The sequence below is a fragment of the Notolepis coatsorum genome (genome assembly GCF_963971535.1).
Source record: "Notolepis coatsorum genome assembly, chromosome: 13".
Taxonomy (NCBI): Eukaryota; Metazoa; Chordata; class Actinopteri; order Aulopiformes; family Paralepididae; genus Notolepis; species Notolepis coatsorum.
Window position 1 is genome coordinate 8503209 of NC_140177.1, and position 19760 is coordinate 8522968.

At 45.1% G+C, this 19760-nt stretch overlaps 1 protein-coding gene across 1 annotated transcript; it reads right to left on the reverse strand.

Annotated features, from left to right (window-relative positions):
* Window positions 1-5993: 5993 nt before the first annotated feature.
* On the reverse strand, window positions 5994-19760 carry sem1 (SEM1 26S proteasome subunit). Its single transcript, XM_084326957.1, has 3 exons — window positions 19633-19760; window positions 14812-14905; window positions 5994-6210 (listed from the first exon to the last, which is right to left on the reverse strand). Exons 1-3 carry the CDS (start codon window positions 19706-19708, stop codon window positions 6168-6170), a joined length of 213 nt encoding a protein of 70 aa, XP_084183083.1. The 5' UTR covers window positions 19709-19760; the 3' UTR covers window positions 5994-6167.

A 19760-nucleotide genomic window follows, 5' to 3' on the forward strand; every position in this document is an offset into this window, starting at 1 on the left:
GTTGCGGGGAAAAAAAGAAGCAATAATGTCCCTTTATTGATAAACTGTGCAGCCAATCAGTCTGTGCGACTGGAACGCTGTCGTTTGATTGATTGATTGATTACGTTATTAACAGATTGCAGAATGGGTACAATACAGTACGGCTCAATACAAACAGCTGCTAAGGGGATGAAGACCAGAGAAAGACTTTTGTCTTGTTTACATCAGGGTCCCCCATTTTCCATTCGTCAAGTTCCAAGTGCATGATGGGCCGTACACTCGGACTCGGGGGAGCTGCTGTTGGGTGTGCAGTCCACTGTTTTCTAGTTATGATCCCAAACAAACAAACAAACAAGACGAAGGCCCAGGAGAATACGGGAGAGTCGTCCGTCAAGCTGTTGATCTACACCGGCATCACAGCTTCCTAGATCGTCAAGAATATATTTCAGTGGCTGACATTTCTCACCGTTAACCTAACAGACGTTTAACCCTTTCACCACACTGCCAAAGGGTTATCCCTTTTCACTGCGACAATACAGGTTAACCCTTTCACTACCACACTACAGGTTAACCGTTTCACTGCCACACGACAAAGGGTTAACCCTTTCACAACCACACTACAGGTTAACCCTTTCACTACCACACTACAGTTAACCTTCTGTAGTGTGGTAGTGAAAGGTTAACCTTCTGTAGTGTGGTAGTGAAAGGTTAACCGTCTGTAGTGTGGTAGTGAAAGGTTAACCTTCTTTAGTCTGGTAATGAAAGGGTTAACCATCTGTAGTGTGGTAGTGAAAGGTTAACCGTCTGTAGTGTGGTAGTGAAAGGTTAACCTTCTGTAGTGTGGTAGTGAAAGGTTAACCTTCTGTAGTGTGGTAGTGAAAGGTTAACCTTCTGTAGTGTGGTAGTGAAAGGTTAACCGTCTGTAGTGTGGTAGTGAAAGGTTAACCTTCTGTAGTGTGGTAGTGAAAGGTTAACCTTCTGTAGTGTGGTAGTGAAATGTTAACCTTCTGTAGTGTGGTAGTGAAAGGGTTAACCGTCTGTAGTGTGGTAGTGAAAAGGTTAACCTTCTGTAGTGTGGTAGTGAAAGGTTAACCGTCTGTAGTGTGGTAGTGAAACGTTAACCTTCTGTAGTGTGGTAGTGAAAGGGTTAACCGTCTGTAGTGTGGTAGTGAAAGGTTAACCTTCTGTAGTGTGGTAGTGAAAGGGTTAACCTTCTGTAGTGTGGTAGTGAAAGGTTAACCTTCTGTAGTGTGGTAGTGAAAGGTTAACCTTCTGTAGTGTGGTAGTGAAAGGTTAACCGTCTGTAGTGTGGTAGTGAAAGGTTAACCTTCTGTAGTGTGGTAGTGAAAGGGTTAACCTTCTGTAGTGTGGTAGTGAAAGGTTAACCGTCTGTAGTGTGGTAGTGAAAGAGTTCAAGTCAAGTCAAGTCAAGTCAAGAGTTTTAATTGTCACGGCATACAGGTATACAATGAAATGCGGGTGGTCTTGCCCGCAACGATGTGCAATACAGTGGTACATATAATAGAATCAAAAGAAGAAACAACATTGTGCAGTAACAGGTAGCAGGTAACATGGAGTGACATCTCGGTATCTGTACATAGTTATTTACAGCGCATGTGTGACATGCTAGTTAGCTTTGGTAGTGCAATACACTGTTCCTGTTATTCTAATTTAAAGTGTCCTTTCCTTTGGCCATAAGTGTGCGTGTGTGCGACATGAGTGTGTGCCCGCTCATGTTAAAGTGTTAAGTGGCTGCTCGTGTGTGAGCGTGCACAGTGTGCGTGTCGTGTGTGTGTTCATGTGTGCTTGTGTGTGGACAGTTCAATGTTCTGAGCACTCAATGTACATTGTTCATGGCTCTGATGGCCTGGGGGAAGAAGCTGAGCCTAAGCCGCTCTGTCCTAGTAGCTGAGATTTGCAGGCGTCTGCCTGACCTCAGCAGCTGAAACAGGCTGTTATTGGGGTGGTGAGGGTCTTTCATTATCCTGCAGGCTCTGGATTTGCACCTCTTGTTGTATAGAACCTGCAGGGGGGGTAGTGCAATACCCGTGGTACGCTCGGCTGAGCGCACCACTTTCTGTAGGGCCTTCTTGTCCTGTGCCGTGCTGTTTCCATACCAGGCAGTGATGTTTCCGGTCAGGATGCTCTCTACAGCTCCTGCGTAGAAGGACTGGAGTATCTTCCCCGATACTCTGAACTTCCTTAACTGTCTCAGGTGGTAGAGACGCTGTTTCGCCTTCTTTACTACTGTGCCTATGTGTGTTGACCATGTCAGGTCCTCTGAGATGTGGACCCCCAGGTACTTGAAGCTGCTCACCCTGTCCACGGTAGCCCCGTTTATCATCAGTGGTGTGTGTGTCTCCTGCTGTCCTCTCCTATAATCCACGATCAGTTCCTTGGTTTTGCCAATGTTCAGGAGCAGGCTGTTGTCCTGGCACCAGCGTTCCAGTACCTCAACCTCCTCCCGGTAGGCCTTCTCGTCGTTGTCCGAGATCAGCCCCACCACCACCGTGTCATCTGCGAACTTCACTATGGAGTTGGAGCTGAACTTGGCCACACAGTCGTGTGTGTAGAGTGAGTACAGCAGGGGGCTCAGAACACAGCCCTGGGGGGACCCGATGCTCAGGGTGATGGTGTTGGAGGTCTGACCCCCCACCCTGACCGCCTGGGGTCTTTCGCTCAGAAAGTCCAGTACCCAGGCGCTCAGGGCGGAGCTCAGACCTAGCTCGATCAGCTTGTCCACCAGTCTGGTGGGGACTATGGTGTTGAACGCTGAGCTGTAGTCAATGAACAACAGTCTCACATAGCCCCCCTTCTGACGGTCAAGGTGCGAGAGGGTGCTGTGCAGTACCTGGGAGACCGCGTCGTCGGTGGACCTGTTTGTCCTGTATGCAAATTGCATAGGGTCCATATCACTGGGGAGGGAGGCACAAATGTGGTCCTTGACCAGCCTCTCGAAACATTTCATGACCACAGAGGTGAGTGCCACCGGTCTGTAGTCATTTGGACATGCTGGGGAGGGTTTCTTCGGCACAGGGATGATGGTAGACCTCTTGAAGCAGGCAGGGACCACTGACTCCGCCAGTGATTGATTAAATATGGCGGTGAACACAGGGGCCAGCTGGTTGGCACAGGTCTTGAGTATACGTCCTGTTATGCCATCTGGGCCAGCAGCCTTCCTGGTGTTCACCTGCATAAATGCTCTTCTCACACTGTGTTCCGACAACGAGAGAGCGTCCCCCCCCCCTCGCGGTTGCCCCCCCCCCTCCACAACAGCCGGCGCGCCAGTGACGTCACTAGCCGGAGAGCCGGCAGCGCCACTGTCTACACCAAACCGAGCGTAGAAGGTGTTGAGCTTGTCCGCGAGGGAGGCGTCGTCGCTCCCCATTGATGGGGCGCTGACTTTATAGTCAGTTATTGTCTTCAGTCCCTGCCATAATCCTCTTGTGTCAGTTACCCTTCTGTAGTGTGGTAGTGAAAGGTTAACCGTCTGTAGTGTGGTAGTGAAAGGTTAACCGTCTGTAGTGTGGTAGTGAAAGGTTAACCGTCTGTAGTGTGGTAGTGAAAGGTTAACCGTCTGTAGTGTGGTAGTGAAAGGTTAACCGTCTGTAGTGTGGTAGTGAAAGGTTAACCGTCTGTAGTGTGGTAGTGAAAGGTTAACCGTCTGTAGTGTGGTAGTGAAAGGTTAACCGTCTGTAGTGTGGTAGTGAAAGGGTTAAAGGGCACTCCTTGAATAGTGGAACATGTTTGTTTTAAATGTAATTGTAGCGCCTCATTCTCCCTCATATTGTGTGTGAATGTTTGTCCGTGGGGGTGTAGAAAACAACAGATTTCACATGAATAATTTCCTTCCCTGCCTGCCTGGCTAAAGACCTTTAACAAACTAGGCAGTATGTAGGCAGTGTTCCCAGCAGCAGAAAGCACAACTAATTGATTAATTAAAAGTTAATTCACTGCTTGTGTCCTCCCTGTGACATCACAAGCATTAATTCTATACAGCTTGTTAATCTGAAAACTTCAAAACGTGCCCAAAAGGTTTGTCATTTTCCCCTCAGCACCTAAATATGTCTGCACCAAATCCAAAACTAGGCAAAACCCATTTTCTGTAATTTGTTCCCTTTTAACCCGTTCACTGCCACACGACAGAAGGTTAACCCTTTACTATCACAACAGGCTGTCGTGTGGCAGTGAAAGGGTTAACCGTTTTGGTAGTGCAGCAGTGAAAGGGTTAAGTGCAAAATGAGCAAATCAAAAATATTTACTTTACATAGGATACTAATATACTAAAAGGCACTAAATAAATATGAACCGAGCAACCAGCTCTTGGTGGAATGAGCGGCATAAAGGAAGATACTAATTTCCTAGAGGCAAACGTGGACAGCAGGCAGGGCAGGATGGACGCTGCTTCCTGGGTGAAAGTATAGCTCTGGAGGGTCTTACTGGCATCCAGTTCACCTCATTAGGACCCTGGGACTGCCAGTTCACCAAACACAGATAAATCATTTCGCTGGGGGGGGGGTTGGGGGGTTTGCGTGGCTTGGCTCCGGTTCGGTGCAGCCCCCCCCCCCCCCCCCGCTGTGCGGAGAGGAAGAGGGCCCGGTATAGGGGCAGGCCCGGGCAGGGCAGGCAGGCCGGCCTAATGCTGACACCCGCTCCTGGCCTCCGACAAACACGGCAGTGGATAATCTCTCCTTCAGGGACTCAAGCCGGCGCTGTGGTGCTCTGGGGGTGGAGGGGAGGGTTGTAACGGCAGAGGAACTGGCTGGGTGTGCAGCACCACACACATCTATATACACACACTCTGTGTGAGCCTCCCACACACACCACTTTTGCACATCTCTCCCATTACTTTCATCCCCCCACGTGTGCACTACCCCCCCCCCCCCCCCCCAGGTTCACTAGGAGCAGGGCGGTCCAGAAGGTGTGTGGCCAGCGGCCGTTCAGAAGCCAGGGATATCACATTGAAAAATAAAAGAAACCGTATTGATGCAGCACTTGACACTTACGTAATAATATGCTAAAATGTGGTTTAAAATAATGTGGAGTGAGTCACAGGGCGATAATTATCCGTCCATTAAAAAGGCAGGTTAAGTGGCGCGCTGGCTGTGAAGTCAGAGCACATCAATGGTCGCAACGGGGAAAAAAATAACCGAATTTTAAACGGCCATTTCAGCCAGACTCAACCCATCAGACGCACATGTGCTAAAACTACACGTACAATATTAAATTGTTTTCGTCCATTAATAAGGATCAGTTTGTTTTCTCTTTAATCTGGTCTGAAAGGAGTCCAGCGGGTGGAACAATGAAAGAATGATTTGGTTCTCTGGCAATTTACCAAAATGTAAATCGAAGCGTGCGATCGATACCAGGAAGACGCTACGTGATGAGTTCATCAGCATAGAGGAAGAGAACACGAGCGGAGAGAGGGGGGGGGGAGAGAGGGGGGGAGGGAGAGAGAGGGGGGAGGGAGAGAGAGAGGGGGGAGGGAGAGAGAGAGAGAGAGGGGGGGAGACAGAGAGGGGGGAGGGAGACAGAGAGAGAGGGGGGAGGGAGAGAGAGAGGGGGGGGAGGGAGAGAGGGGGGGGGAGGGAGATAGAGAGAGAGGGGAGACAGAGAGATGGAGACCCAGAGAGAGGGGGGGGAGAGACAGAGAGGGGGGAGGGAGAGAGAGGGGGGAGGGAGATAGAGAGGGGGGAGGGAGAGAGAGAGAGAGAGAGAGGGGGGAGGGAGATAGAGAGAGAGGGGAGACAGAGAGATGGAGACCCAGAGAGAGGGGGGGGAGAGACAGAGAGGGGGGAGGGAGAGAGAGGGGGGAGGGAGATAGAGAGGGGGGAGGGAGAGAGAGAGACTAGTCGACTACCTTCCATTTAGCATTAGTGTTAAGTTAACGTTTGTTTTCCAATGACCGCCGAGAACAAAACCAACCTCCAAACATCTCGCCCCACATTAACAAGACAGACGCGTGAAACCGGCGCAGTGGGTCCCGACAACAAAGAAACACTCAAAACAACGGCCTGTTTTCTTCAAACACTTTACTCCACATTTTCTTACAAAAGAAAAACAACAACGTAATATCAGCATCGTCCGGGATCTCCGTGCGTGAAGAAGGTAGCCGATGGTATTCTAAACGTGAAGCGTCCCGTTATCCAGCGGCTGCGGGCGGGGGGGCCGGGGGGGGCAGAGCGCTGCTACGACGTCTCCATCTTGTAGCCGTGCTTCTCGAGCTCCGCTCTGCGGGGAAGAGGAGAGAAAACGAGAGAGAGCCAAGTCAGCGGAGATGATTACAGTCGTGCGGCGGCTGAGGCGTGAGAGAGAGAGAGAGAGAGAGAGAGAGAGAGAGAGAGAGGACCCTCCGCTATTGATTGAGGAGAACCATTAAAGGAGACCGGAGTGAAACAATATACATTGCAGCGTAATGCATGTGTTTATGGATTGGATGATTTGCAGCACGTTGGCCTTTCAGAGTAATGAATGATATCTCTCCAGGAGCGACTTAATATTAGCGGCACGGCGATCATAATGGGTCTGAATAAAACAATAGGTGGGTAATGGCCCGGAGCGCGCGTCGCTCCGATGGAGAAAACAGCAGCGGCTACTCATCCATCAGTTATTGATTATTCAATAAGTGTGAGTGTAAACAGTGAGCGTGAAAACAGAGGCTGATCATCCTGATGCCCGATAAAGCGCCGCGCGCCTCAGGAAGGCCGTTCTACTGCGACAATGGAAAATGCTGCTGAATGAGGGATTCGAGTGTCACTGAACAGTCAGTTTGGGGTTTTCTTTAATACCCCTCTTTGGCATTTTGGAAGAAATGCAGACGGTGCCGGTTTGAAAGTTGGGGGTAAGACTAGGAGGCTCTGGTGACCAGTGACCGACAGCAGCAGCAGCGGCCGTATCTATGGAGAGGCCCCGCCCCTTTCGTGACTGTGACGCACCGAGTGAATCCACAGTCACTTCCTGGCCCATTGCAAACCAACCTACCATGAAGGACTGGTTCTGGCCGAACCGTTCGTTATACAAGTATCACAGAGACATTCCAAAGGTACTCACAGTTGCACGAGGGTTTCGGACAAAAAAACGCGATGGTTTGAAAGCTCTGCGTTGCTAATAAACATTTTAAATATTTTTTATAAACTGGTCGACACTGTTCAAAACGGCTTAATTTCTGTATTTGGCTGCCTGGTGCGCCTGTGATCACAGCGCATGCGCATCATGCACCCAACGCCGGAAATAATGCAGTGTTGACCAGTTTATAAAAAATATTTAAAATGTTTATTAGCAACGCCGAGCTTTTAAACCATCACGTATTTTTGTCCGAAACCCTCGTGCAACTGTGAGTACCTTTGGAATGTCTCTGTGATACTTGTATAACGAACGGTTCGGCCAGAACCAGTCCTTCATGGTCAACATAGGTTGGTTTGCAATGGGCCAGGAAGTGACTGTGGATTCCCTCGGTGCATCACAGTCACGAAAGGGGCTAGGAGAGGCCATGAAGCACAGGCTCAAAATGCAGAAAGGGAGGTTGAACAGGACTTTCACTAGCACAGTGTTTCCAAAATCAAGGAATTGTCAGATTGAAAACAAAGCAATGACCTTGAGTCTAGTTCACTTCACACGCAGGTGTAAAAAGAATAAACATGCAGACACGAGATGTATTGCATTTTGGAATATAGAAATATTCAAAAGGGGTTATACGTATATCGAACTGATAGTCGGTTTTTAAAATATTGTTATTGGCCAGCCGACATTAGCATCTCTGGCGGGGTCTCGCAGGTCAAATTCTAGCGAGGAAACGCTGGTATATGAAACTAGAGATCATATGGAATCAGTTCACTTTATACTAGCTTACCGGGAAAGGGGCTAATTATGACTCCAAAGTTCACCGATATTTTGAAGGGGGAAAGAAAGACTGCAATATTTTACATCCAAAAGTATTTTGTCAGGTTAAATTTAAGCAAGTTCCATGTTTATTTAGGCAAATATTAGCCAGTGCAAACCTAGCTGGTATCAGTCAGCTAAGCTAGCTAATATAGCCATCAGTGAACTTAAGATCCAACACATTCTGCGTCTCATTTCTTATTCATTCTGCGTCTCGTTAACTGTGGTATTCTATCAAATGCAAAACATTTATAAATCATTCTATTGGCTGCCCTGCTCTCTAAATATTGGTATCAGCATTGTCAAATAAAAAAACCCCATAGGGGTCGGGTCTCGACCACTAGTTATACGATTATTATTCTGAGAACCCCACAATATACTGCCTATGCCCATTCTACCACAGGTTCCCTGAAAGATTACTGGAAGGAAAAATCTGAATTTACATTGTACTGTTCCCAATATATTTGTGGGCTCATAGAATTTTAGTTTTGAGCTGCATCCAAATTAAGTTGTATTTAAATGGAGGGCTTACAGCTCTGCATCAGAACAGTAAAAATCATGTGAGCGGTTTAGTTTTAGCAGTAAAAATCATGTGAGCGGTTTAGTTTTAGTTCCATAGCTCCGGGATTTATCTCTTCATCTTGTCTCTATATATTTCAGCTTGACCCATCTCAAGCCCCGCCCTCTTGATCCTCCAATCACAACTGTTGGTTCCCTTTGTCTGAGGGAACCCATCATCCCAAACGTAAAATTTGAATAAGCTTGAACCGACAAAGACCCATTATAATAAATCCAAAATAAATGTGATTGTATATGAATTCAGACCCCCCCCCCCCCCCCCCCCCCACCCATCCCTGAATCGGTTCTGAACCCAGACCTGAACCCAGACCTCCACAGGACTAGGGATGGGAATCCGTTGGGAACCGGTTCCTAATTGGCCGATGCCTGGAACCGTGTGGCTCCTGTGACTTTCGATTCCCTTATCCAGGGCTGTACGCTGCGATGATATCGTCGCGAATTGCCCCTTTAATTGGCCGTTGCGATTGGTAAATATTATCTGGGGGCGAGCTTGCGAGTAGTGCTTTCAAGCCTTGGATTCGCATTTCACTCCTAAATTATCCAAGGCGTGTGATGACGCGATGACGTCACTCACGCGAGCTGAGCAGTGAGCACTCAGCAGGTATGATCAGCGGGAACAATCGACTGAGCACTCACTCTGATAGACTGGCTGACTCTGATTTAGCTATGAAGAAAAGTAAAGTTAGTATTGCTTCATATTTTCGACGCGTTGTTCGACCTCCTATAGTGAGCCGAACTGAACTGAACTCAGACACACGGAGAGAGATGTGGCATCTGCTTCTCCTCCAGCCCTCTCGCACCCGTGGCTGTTGTAAACACTGGGACCTCGGTGAGCCTGCCAGCCGGCTAGCTACTGATAGCTATCAACAAATGCTCCAGTAAGTCTAGTAGTGCATGATAGCTTGCGTTAGCTTACTGTTCAAAACGAAACGTCCCATTAACCTGTTCCACCCCACGGCCACGGTACCGACCCCTTTTTGACATTATTATCATATATTAGTATTTTTATGAGTGCTGCAATAATTTAACGTTTTTAAAATCAAACGTTTTCAAGTATTATTATCACTACTATGTCACAAATACATGTAGAATGTAAAACGTTAGGTTGGCAATAGTTTAGCAATAGGTTAAAAGTGAGTTTATATCATTTTAAGTTTTTATTTTTCACTCGCGTTTTTGACGCTGAAGCGTAAATGGAAATGTTGAACCATGGGAATTGTAGTTTTTTTGCGGCCATTTTGAAGAGCGCATCGCCAGCTATCTGCCAGCGTCGGAATTTCTCAAAACTACACTTCCCATGGTCCGCTATGGTCGTTCAAAGTTAGGCATTCTGAATGAATCATATCAATAATTGTTATGATTCGCGATAATAAGCTACAAAAGGTAACGTTTTTGACAAATATTGAAACGCAGTCAGTTTCTCCACACTATTGTAATCATGTAGGAATAATTAGATCTGAAATTAGTTACAAAATGATTACACTGTGGGAGAAATAAAAAAGTACAGTCGATTACATTAAATATCTGTATATGTTATTATACATGCCTGGTGATACTATATCCAAATTGAACTCGGCCATTTGAAAGATACTATATGTATATATATATAAATGTGCGAATTGGCTATAATAAGGTAATGTATAAGCATATATTCTATATTCTATAATAATATTTCAAATTGCATTGGTCCGGATGGGAGAATTCAGTACTGTATATACAAAACCTTCAATTTTATCATCTTCCCTTTATTAATTTCCTTAGATCTTTTGTACACATGATCTCAAGAGGGTACTGAATTAGCTCAGTGGCAGTTTTTTAAGTTTGGTCATTATTATCATGGTTTTATTCACTGTCAAAGATGAAAAGAAAAATCATAATTCATATTTTCCTTTGTTTCATCAGAATTTAAGCAAGCCTAGTAATAGACACAATATTTCTGACACTGAGAATACATTCATTGAGGTCCATAGATGTTCCTAGATACCAAGAATATGCAAATAGCCCTTGTAGAAGTGGAGCAATATTCCATTTACCATAGGTATACATTTTATGCAGATTTCACCTGGGGTGGAACAGGTTTTAAACTAAATAGTTCAGATAGCTCCGTCCTGATATCAATGTCTTATAACACTGAGTCGATGCGTATTCGAGCTGAGGGCACGCTGAATATAGTCAATAGGGAGCAGCTGCAGCGCCGGAGAATCCTGGCCGTAGCTGGAGGCTACAGTATAGGGCCCAGCTGCAGCTCCGGAGAATCCTGGCCGTAGCTGGAGGCTACTCAGTACACACAGACAGTGGAGCTGGTTGCATATAGCGAGCATTTAGACTTGTTGCGTGGTGGCGATGTCTCGCAGATAATACAACTACAAGTATGATTATATAATATATATATTTTATTAAAAAAAAATTATATAAAAACAATCGATATAAATAATGGTAAAATTGTTATTTAAAAATTTGCCCCTAAAAAATATTTTTTGCCCCTAAATTTCTCATTTAGGGGCAAGTGTGCCCCTAGTGAAAAAGCTTAGCGTACAGCCCTGTTATCGCTGCCTACAGTTGCGCAATAACGTTACGTTAGCATGTAGCCATGGCAGACTCTATTTGATTCCTTAAAGTGGAGATGAAGCAGTGAGCAATGTGATCCTAGTTTGTTGTGTACCTTGTGTAAGACAGGGTTCTATAATCAAATGTGAAATCTATCTTATTTGTCTGAAAAATATAATATAATATCCCTGTTTTCAACATGGGCGCCGCCATTTTGTTGCTGACGTCATGGCTGACGTCATGCCGTGGGTTGGGTGTATACACTCTGGTTAGCTGCCTATAGTGAATGGGTCAGTCAGCAAATAAAATGTTGCCTACAAAACAACGGGACCGCGGTGGTTCTGTTTGTATTGCTCCTGGCTGTTCAAACTAATTTTACCATGTGAGAGAGAGGAAAGTTGGTTAATTTCCACAAACTACCAGTGAAAAAAACAGTGTTGTTGACATGTTGGCTCGGGCTGGCTGCACTCAGGCGGCGCGACCAGCCTGTTGGACAGGGAAGGAGGATCTGCAGAGAACACTTCATTGCCTCGGATTATGTTGTTGGGGTGGGATGTTTGTCCAGAAGACCACTAATCAGCTGAAGCCGGACGCGGTTCCCTCGGTCTTTGACAGACAGACCGGCGTTAGCTCTCGGGAGCGATCGCTAGCTAGTTGGCACCAGCCGGGGCCCGGCGTTAGCTCTCGCTAGCTAGTTAGCGTTAGCAACCGGAGCGTCGCGGAGCATTCAGCCTGCTGGCTACACAGCTTGTCGGTGTGCTGGAGCCTCTGCAAGCTAACGGTAGCTGGCTCCAGGCTCCAGCACACCGACAAGCTGTGTAGCCAGCAGGCTGAATGCTCCGCGACGCTGGTTGAAGTGGGTCTAGGTAGCCAGCAGGCTGAATGCTCCGCGACGCTCCGGTTGCTAACGCTAACTAGCTAGCGAGAGCTAACGCCGGGCCCCGGCTGGTGCCAACTAGCTAGCGATCGCTCCCGAGAGCTAACGCCGGTCTGTCTGTCGAAGACCGAGGGAACCGCGTCCGGCTTCAGCTGATTAGTGGTCTTCTGGACAAACATCCCACCCCAACAACATAATCCGAGGCAATGAAGTGTTCTCTGCAGATCCTCCTTCCCTGTCCAACAGGCTGGTCGCGCCGCCTGAGTGCAGCCAGCCCGAGCCAACATGTCAACAACACTGTTTTTTTCACTGGTAGTTTGTGGAAATTAACCAACTTTCCTCTCTCTCACATGGTAAAATTAGTTTGAACAGCCAGGAGCAATACAAACAGAACCACCGCGGTCCCGTTGTTTTGTAGGCAACATTTTATTTACTGACTGACCCATTCACTATAGGCAGCTAACCAGAGTGTATACACCCAACCAACGGTATGACGTCAGCAACAAAATGGCCGCGCCCATAATGCTAAATGCTTCAGAAATGTACACAACAAATCGTTTTTTCTTAGAAACTGCTTATTTTTATAACGTGACTTCTTCTGTGGCTTATCTAAATACTAATGTGATGCTATGAATATGTATTTATCGCACTGCTTCATTTCCACTTTAAGGGCTCGAAATTGCCTGGGTTTTGGTAATATGCTCCCGAAATGCTCCCGCTGTTTGGCTACTTCTATGTGCAGTGAAAACTACTTGAATTCTTTAGAACCTAGTCATTGATTTAGATCAGGGTGAGCTAAAATTAGCCGCGGAGCTAACGTGAGCTAACGCTACTTAATCAAGCTCACAAAGAGAGATAAACAGCTGACAGCGGATAGTACAGGTACAAATACAATAAAACAGCAGGTGGGGGCTGTTGTGTAAACCTTGTACTCTTTAGTTCACATATAATGAGAGACGTGAGTGCTTGTTTACAAGTCTGTAAGCCAGGAAGAGTGGTGCAACATACAAATGTGTCCGTGTAGCAACACAAGCCAATACTTTAAAGGACAGGGGCCCGGGGAGGGAGCTCTCTCTCTCTGTGTGTGTGTGTGTGTGTGTGTGTGTGTGTGTGTGTGTGTGTGTGTGTGTGTGTGTGAGAGAGAGTGTGAGTGAGAGACAGAAGTCAGAGGAATAACAACCTGTTATTCAATAGATTAAATTCGTTTAAGAATAAAAAAATAAATACATTTTAAGAGAATCTCAAATACATTATTTTATTTAAGTGTAGGCTATAGTTAATGTTTTATTTTTTACAGTTTTTGTATTTTTCTGACATGGGGGCTCAACAATAAATGACAATCAGAAATGTCAAGTTGCATGTTGTTATTCTAACCAGCTTAGACCCCGACGCTCTGCATCTTCTGGCCGCCTCAGACCTACTCCTATCCGAGCTCCGGGAGGGTCATCAAAGAGAAGTCGCCTATTCTCAGTCCTTGCCCCACAATGGTGGAATGAACTACCCACCACAGTTAGGACAGCCGAATCACGTCCAATCTTTCGCCGTCGACTAAAGACGCACTTCTTCAACCATTATCTGAATAAAAAAAAAATATCTAACCCTAACTAACCGTACTGTCATGCACTTGTCCTAATAAACTAACCTACACTGTAGCACTCAACACTTTGATGAACATTGTTGCTCAGCTGATAGAGTTGTGCCCTTCCTGATGGCTTGTCGTACAGAACTTGTAAGTCGCTTTGGATAAAAGCGTCAGCTAAATGACTAAATGTAGTTCTGTTGCATTTCCAATTTATTTATTTAAATTATAAATTGATCAGGTATCGATAAGGGAATCGATAAAGAATCGAATCGATAAGCAGAATCGATAATGGAATCGTATCGATAAAATCCTATCAATTCCCATCCCTACACAGGACGCCTTTAATCTCAAGCCGCCAAACAAGACCTCGGTCTGCACAGCAGGCATTTCTTTTGGCAATACACACTGTTTAAAACACACCGGGATGCAATACATACTGTTTAAAACACACCGGGATGCAATACATACTGTTTAAAACACACCGGGATGCAATACACACTGTTTAAAACACACCGGGATGCAATACACACTGTTTAAAACACACCGGGATGCAATACACACTGTTTAAAACACACCGGGATGCAATACACACTGTTTAAAACACACCAGGATGCAATACATACTGTTTAAAACACACCGGGATGCAAGCCGTTCTGTGCATGTCGGCACATTATATACTTTCCCCAACTCAGCATCACCAAGATACAGCATAGTAGGGCTGTCTTAAATACTTCGAAGCTTCGTTCGATGGGCATGGGATTCGTATGAAAATAAAATTCGATTATTAAAAGAAAAGAAGCTAAATCAACTCTGCCTCTCTTTGTTAACTACAACAAGCAATGCTGTTTGTTATTTAAGATGAGGTCGGACTCGGCACTGACAGATTTGTGTTCATTGTGCTGCTTTTATAAAGCCTCAAATGACGGCTTACAATATTTCATGAAAGCAAAGTGTTTCGTTTGTCTAAGATTTAAAAAGGTTTAAACTTTACAGCACTGACAAAGTTGAACAAAGTGCTGTACAAGTTCTCACAACATTAAAAAATATATATATATATTTTTTTTTTTATTTATTTCAAAGCTTCGAATTAAAATCGAATCTCGGCCCCGAAGCTTAGAATTCCAAAAAAAAATCGAAGGTCAGCCCTACAGCATAGTATATTATTCATGTCTGTTCATTTCATAATGAATGACTTTAGTAATAAGAGGGATGAACTGACGTGTTTTTTTTTTAAAGATTTATTCTTTGGCGTTTTATCGCTTTATTTCTACTGGGCAGTCCAGTAGATAGAGATAGAGGAGGAATGGGAGACAGAGTGGGGGGGAAGACATTCGGCAAATAACGACTGGTCTGCTAAATCAAACAGTACCTGAGCTGATTGGAGAAGTCGTCCTCCACGTTGTCATCGTCCCAGTTATCTTCCCACACGTGGGCATCCTCGTCCTCGTCCAGCCCGGTCCAATCTGGAGACAAACACAACAACAACAATACTGAAATCAACTAGCTGACCAAAACCATACCTCCTCGGGTAAACTAATGAACACAACGGGGGAATGTGTGTATACTCTCTTTTTTAGACTCTTTTTGTATCACAAACAGTACTGTATTTGTAAATCTGGTATGTCATAAATGTATAGATGTAGCAGTACTGTCTATCTGTATGCCATAAATGTCATTATGAATTGAAAATGGGGGACCCTGATGTAAACAAGACAAACATCTTTCTCTGGTCTGCATCCCCTTAACAATTGTGTGTATTGAGCTGTACTGTATTGTACCCATTCTGCAATCTGTTAATAAAGTTTTCAATCAATTCAATCAATCAATCAATAGGGTTCCAGTCAAGACTAGCCCCTTTCGTGACTTTCGGTTTGCAAGCCTGGGGCTTTTGTGACCGCAGTCACTTATTTATACGGGGCGATCATCCAGGAAAACAACAACCAAGCGTGATCGCGGGGCTCGGGTGGGTCAAAAATATATCAGATCTGAATTTCAAAGATACCCAGCGTACAATATGGGTTTAACACAGCTTCACGATGGGTTCTGGAAGCTCGGAGTTGCTCATAAACATTTTAAATCATTTTTATAAAACAAGTGTACTCACAGAGCGAACCTTGGCAAAATGGCTGGTGCGTACGGTAATCACTGCGCTCCCTATCGGTCCCTGTTGGTCATTACAACAACGCTCAGCAGATTCTACCCTGTAATGGCCTATAGGCAGGGATTAAAGCAAAAAAAAATCTCCTGACTGAAATTTTTTTCAGGCCAAGTCATATTCTTATTTTAACCTCCACTGTATTTCTTTTTAATAGCGTTGGCGTTTTAAGGGAGCCTACTTGTTTCGGTTTCGTCGATAAAATCCAATGTACAGTTACCCCCCCACCCCGCCTACCCAACCCTTCCCTCCCCAACCACCTCCAATGTACAGTCCCCCCCCCCCCTCCACCCAACCTCCTCCAATGTACAGTTTCTTCGTCAAATGTATATGCTCTCTTTTTTAGACTCTTATTACTCTTATTGTATCACAAACAATACTGTGTAAATCTGGTACGTCATAAATGTATAGATGTAGCAGTATTATCTATCTGTATGTCATGTATGTCATATATGTTATGATGAATTGAAAATGGGGGACCCTGATGTAAAGAGGAAAGTCTTTCTCTGGTCTGCAACCCCTTGACAATTGTGTGTATTGAGCTGTACTGTATTGTACCCATTCTGCAATCCGTTATAACAATCAATCAATATTTAACCGATTGCAGAATGGGTACAATACAGTATGGCTCAATACACACAATTGTTAAGGGGATGCAGACCAGAGAAAGACGTTTGTCTTGTTTACATCATCAGGGTCCCCCATTTTCAATTCAGTGACATTTATGACATGCATGACATTGACATCATGACATTTATGGCATAGGGACATACTACAGGTATATAGTACTGTTACATTTGTGACATATACGATATGCAAATATACAGTAATGTTACCCATAGATCCTGACAGAGAGAATATATACGGTGGGGAGGAGACTGTCTACAGATACACCTGTGTGATGTTGCTACGGAGTTAAGCTAATAAACGTATACTCACAACCACAGCAGGGGACTCACATATTGTACTGTGAAGTAACACGACAATGACAAACGTGTTGTTTCTGTTTTTCTTTTTGACATCGTTGCGGCACACGGAACAAGTTAACTCACCACTACAGCCCCCAGTAGCGCTGCCTAGCCAGTCTCTTCAAACGTCCTCTCCTCTCGAAACTTTTTGTTAGGTGGTCCCGCTGATCCTTTTCATCTGAGAACCCCGCGGTGGGTTCTCTTTTTAGTGGCCGGCTTACTCCTTCCATTTAACAGACGCTATTAAGCTAACGTTAGCTAATCGGTATATAGCAGCGAGTGCAAGCAGCGTGGTGGCTGTGACGTTGGTAAACAAGCAGTTGACGCGTGAGGCTGCAAAAAAGGCGACCTGTCTCTCGAGTCGCTGAGTGATGATGACTGCTTGGCGCGATAGGAAAAAAAAGCCCTTTTCCATATTTGGCGCCTCTGATTGGCTCAATTTTGTTTCAATCTGTATGCATCTACAAATCATGCAAATACTTCCGTCAGACTGCGAATCAAATGGACGGATCTCCCCAATCAAATTGACGGAAATCCGTCTGGAGACGGAATGCTTTAATGCATGCCTATAGGTAATGACCAACAGGGACCGATAGGGAGCGCAGTGATTACCGGACGCACCAGCCATTTTGCCAAGGTTCGCTCTGTGAGTACACTCGTTTTATAAAAATGATTTAAAATGTTTATGAGCAACTCCGAGCTTCCAGAACCCATCGTGAATGAATGAATGAAAACTTTATTTAACAGATTGCAGAATGGGTACAATACAGTACGGCTCAATACATACAATTGTTAAGGGGATGCAGACCTGAGAAAGACGTTTGTCTTGTTTCCATCAGGGTCCCCCATTTTCAATTCATATAGACATTTATGACATACACAACATACATGACATTTATGGCATAGGGACATACAGGTATTTAGTACTGATACATTTGTGACATAAACGGTATTCCAATATACAGTACTGTTACCCCTAGATCCTGACAGAGTATATACATATGATGGGGAGGGGACTGTACATTAGGAGGGGGTGGGTGGGTGGGAGAGAAATATACATACGGCGGGGAGGGAATATATACATGCGGTGGGGAGGAGCTGTGTTAAACCCATATTGTACGCTGGGTATCTTTGAAATTCAGATCTGATATATTTTTGACCCACCGAGCCCCGCGATCACGCTTGGTTGTTGTTTTCCTGGCTGATCGACCCGTATAAATAAGTGACTGCGGTCACAAAAGCCCCAGGCTTGCAAACCGAAAGTCACGAAAGGGGCTAAAGTCAAGACATGCAGCTTGAATGAATGAATGAATGAAAACTTTATTTAACAGATTGCAGAATGGGTACAAGTACAATACAGTACGGCTCAATACATACAATTGTTAAGGGGATGCAGACCTGAGAAAGACGTTTGTCTTGTTTCCATCAGGGTCCCCCATTTTCAATTCATATAGACATATATGACATACATGACATACAGATAGTCAGTACTGCTACATCTATACATTTATGACATACCAGATTTGCAAATACAGTACTTTTTGTGATACAGAAGGAGTCAAGAAAAGGGAGTATATACATTTGACGTAGAAACTGTACATTGGAGGAGGTTGGGTGGGGGGGGTTGGGTACATTGGGATATTGACAACCATACTGGGTAATTTACATTGGAGGTGGTTGGGGGGGGGGGGGGGGGCGGGGGGCACACTGTATAAACAAGTAACACTGTACATTGAGGGGGGGGGGGGAGGAGACACTGTACAAACAAACACAATTGTACATTGAACTATTGACAAAACCATACTAGGTAAATGACTGTACATTGGAGGGGGTTGGGTTAGGATATTTACAGGGGCCAGTGTTGAATTGCAGTCTCCCGTAGGTGTCCCTTGAGAGAGGTTTTGAAAGTGGGTAGTGATCCACATTCCTTTACAGCTTTGGGTAGGGCGTTCCACATTGATGTGGCATAATTGCGAAACGTGTTTAGTCCCTTATTTGAGCCGAATCTGGGTTTAACATGATTTGTGGAGCTCCCTCTGGTGTTGTGATCGTGGTATTCACTGACCTTTGGGAAGTATTTTGACATGTACATGGGTACCTTGGTCGTGTAGTGTATCTTGTAGACCAGGCCCATTGCAAGTTGTTGTACTCTGTCGTCTACTCTAAGCCATCCTAGGTTGTCAAAGTGGGCAGGGGTGAGGTGCCAGTTTGTTTTGAGATGTTTGTAATTTTGTTTTTAGCGCCTTTGAGGTGCTTTGGTACCATGAGGTGCAAGCATAGTCGTAGTACCCCTGAATGAGTGCTCCTGCCAGAGTCTTCAGGGTGTTCTTGTTTACCAGAGAGGAGATCCGGTACAAGAATCGAGTTCGTTGGTTGACTTTTTTTATTACATTGGATGCCATTTTGTCACAGGAGAGATTAGCCTCTAGGATGGAACCCAGGTAGGTAATTTCATCTTTCCTTGTGACAATATTGTCACCCACTGTAACTGAGAAGCCGTCGGTCTTGCTGAGTTTGTTATTTGAACCGAAGAGAATGGACTCTGTTTTGCCCATGTGTAATGATAGTTTGTTATCAGCGAGCCATATGCAGATTCTGCCTAGTTCCGAGCTGAGGGTTTTTTCAACCTGTAACTTGTTCTTGTCAGAGACCAGCAGGGCTGAGTCGTCCGCAAACAGGAACAAGTTGCAGTCACAAGCTGACGACATGTCATTTGCATAACGCTATAACGTTAATAACACTTGGGTGCAAAAAGACAACGTTTCCTGTGAGACAATACGATTTGGGAAATGGTGTGGGACAAATACATTATTAAAGTTAGTTAGCTTGCTTTCTAGCTAGTTAGGTTAATGTTGTAGGATACGTTTGACAGAAGGCTAACTAACGGCTGTCAAAGACCCGTCTGCTCTGCTGCTGCTGCTAGCTCTGCAGGCTAACTGACGCTAGCTAGGAGCTAACAGCTAGCTAGCTGAGTCACTGTTTGTTGGGCCTAGCGTCGTGTAATAATAGCCCGTCGACTCGAAATAATCATTAAATACAAAAGTAATTTGACATTCATATAATTTACCCTCGGCTGGAAACTCTTCAAAATCGTCGTCCTCCTCTAATAATCCCAAATCCACGGTTTTCTTCTCGGTCGACATGATTGATGATGCTGCTTGTTGTCGTGCTGCTGCTTTCAACCAGAGAGCTGCT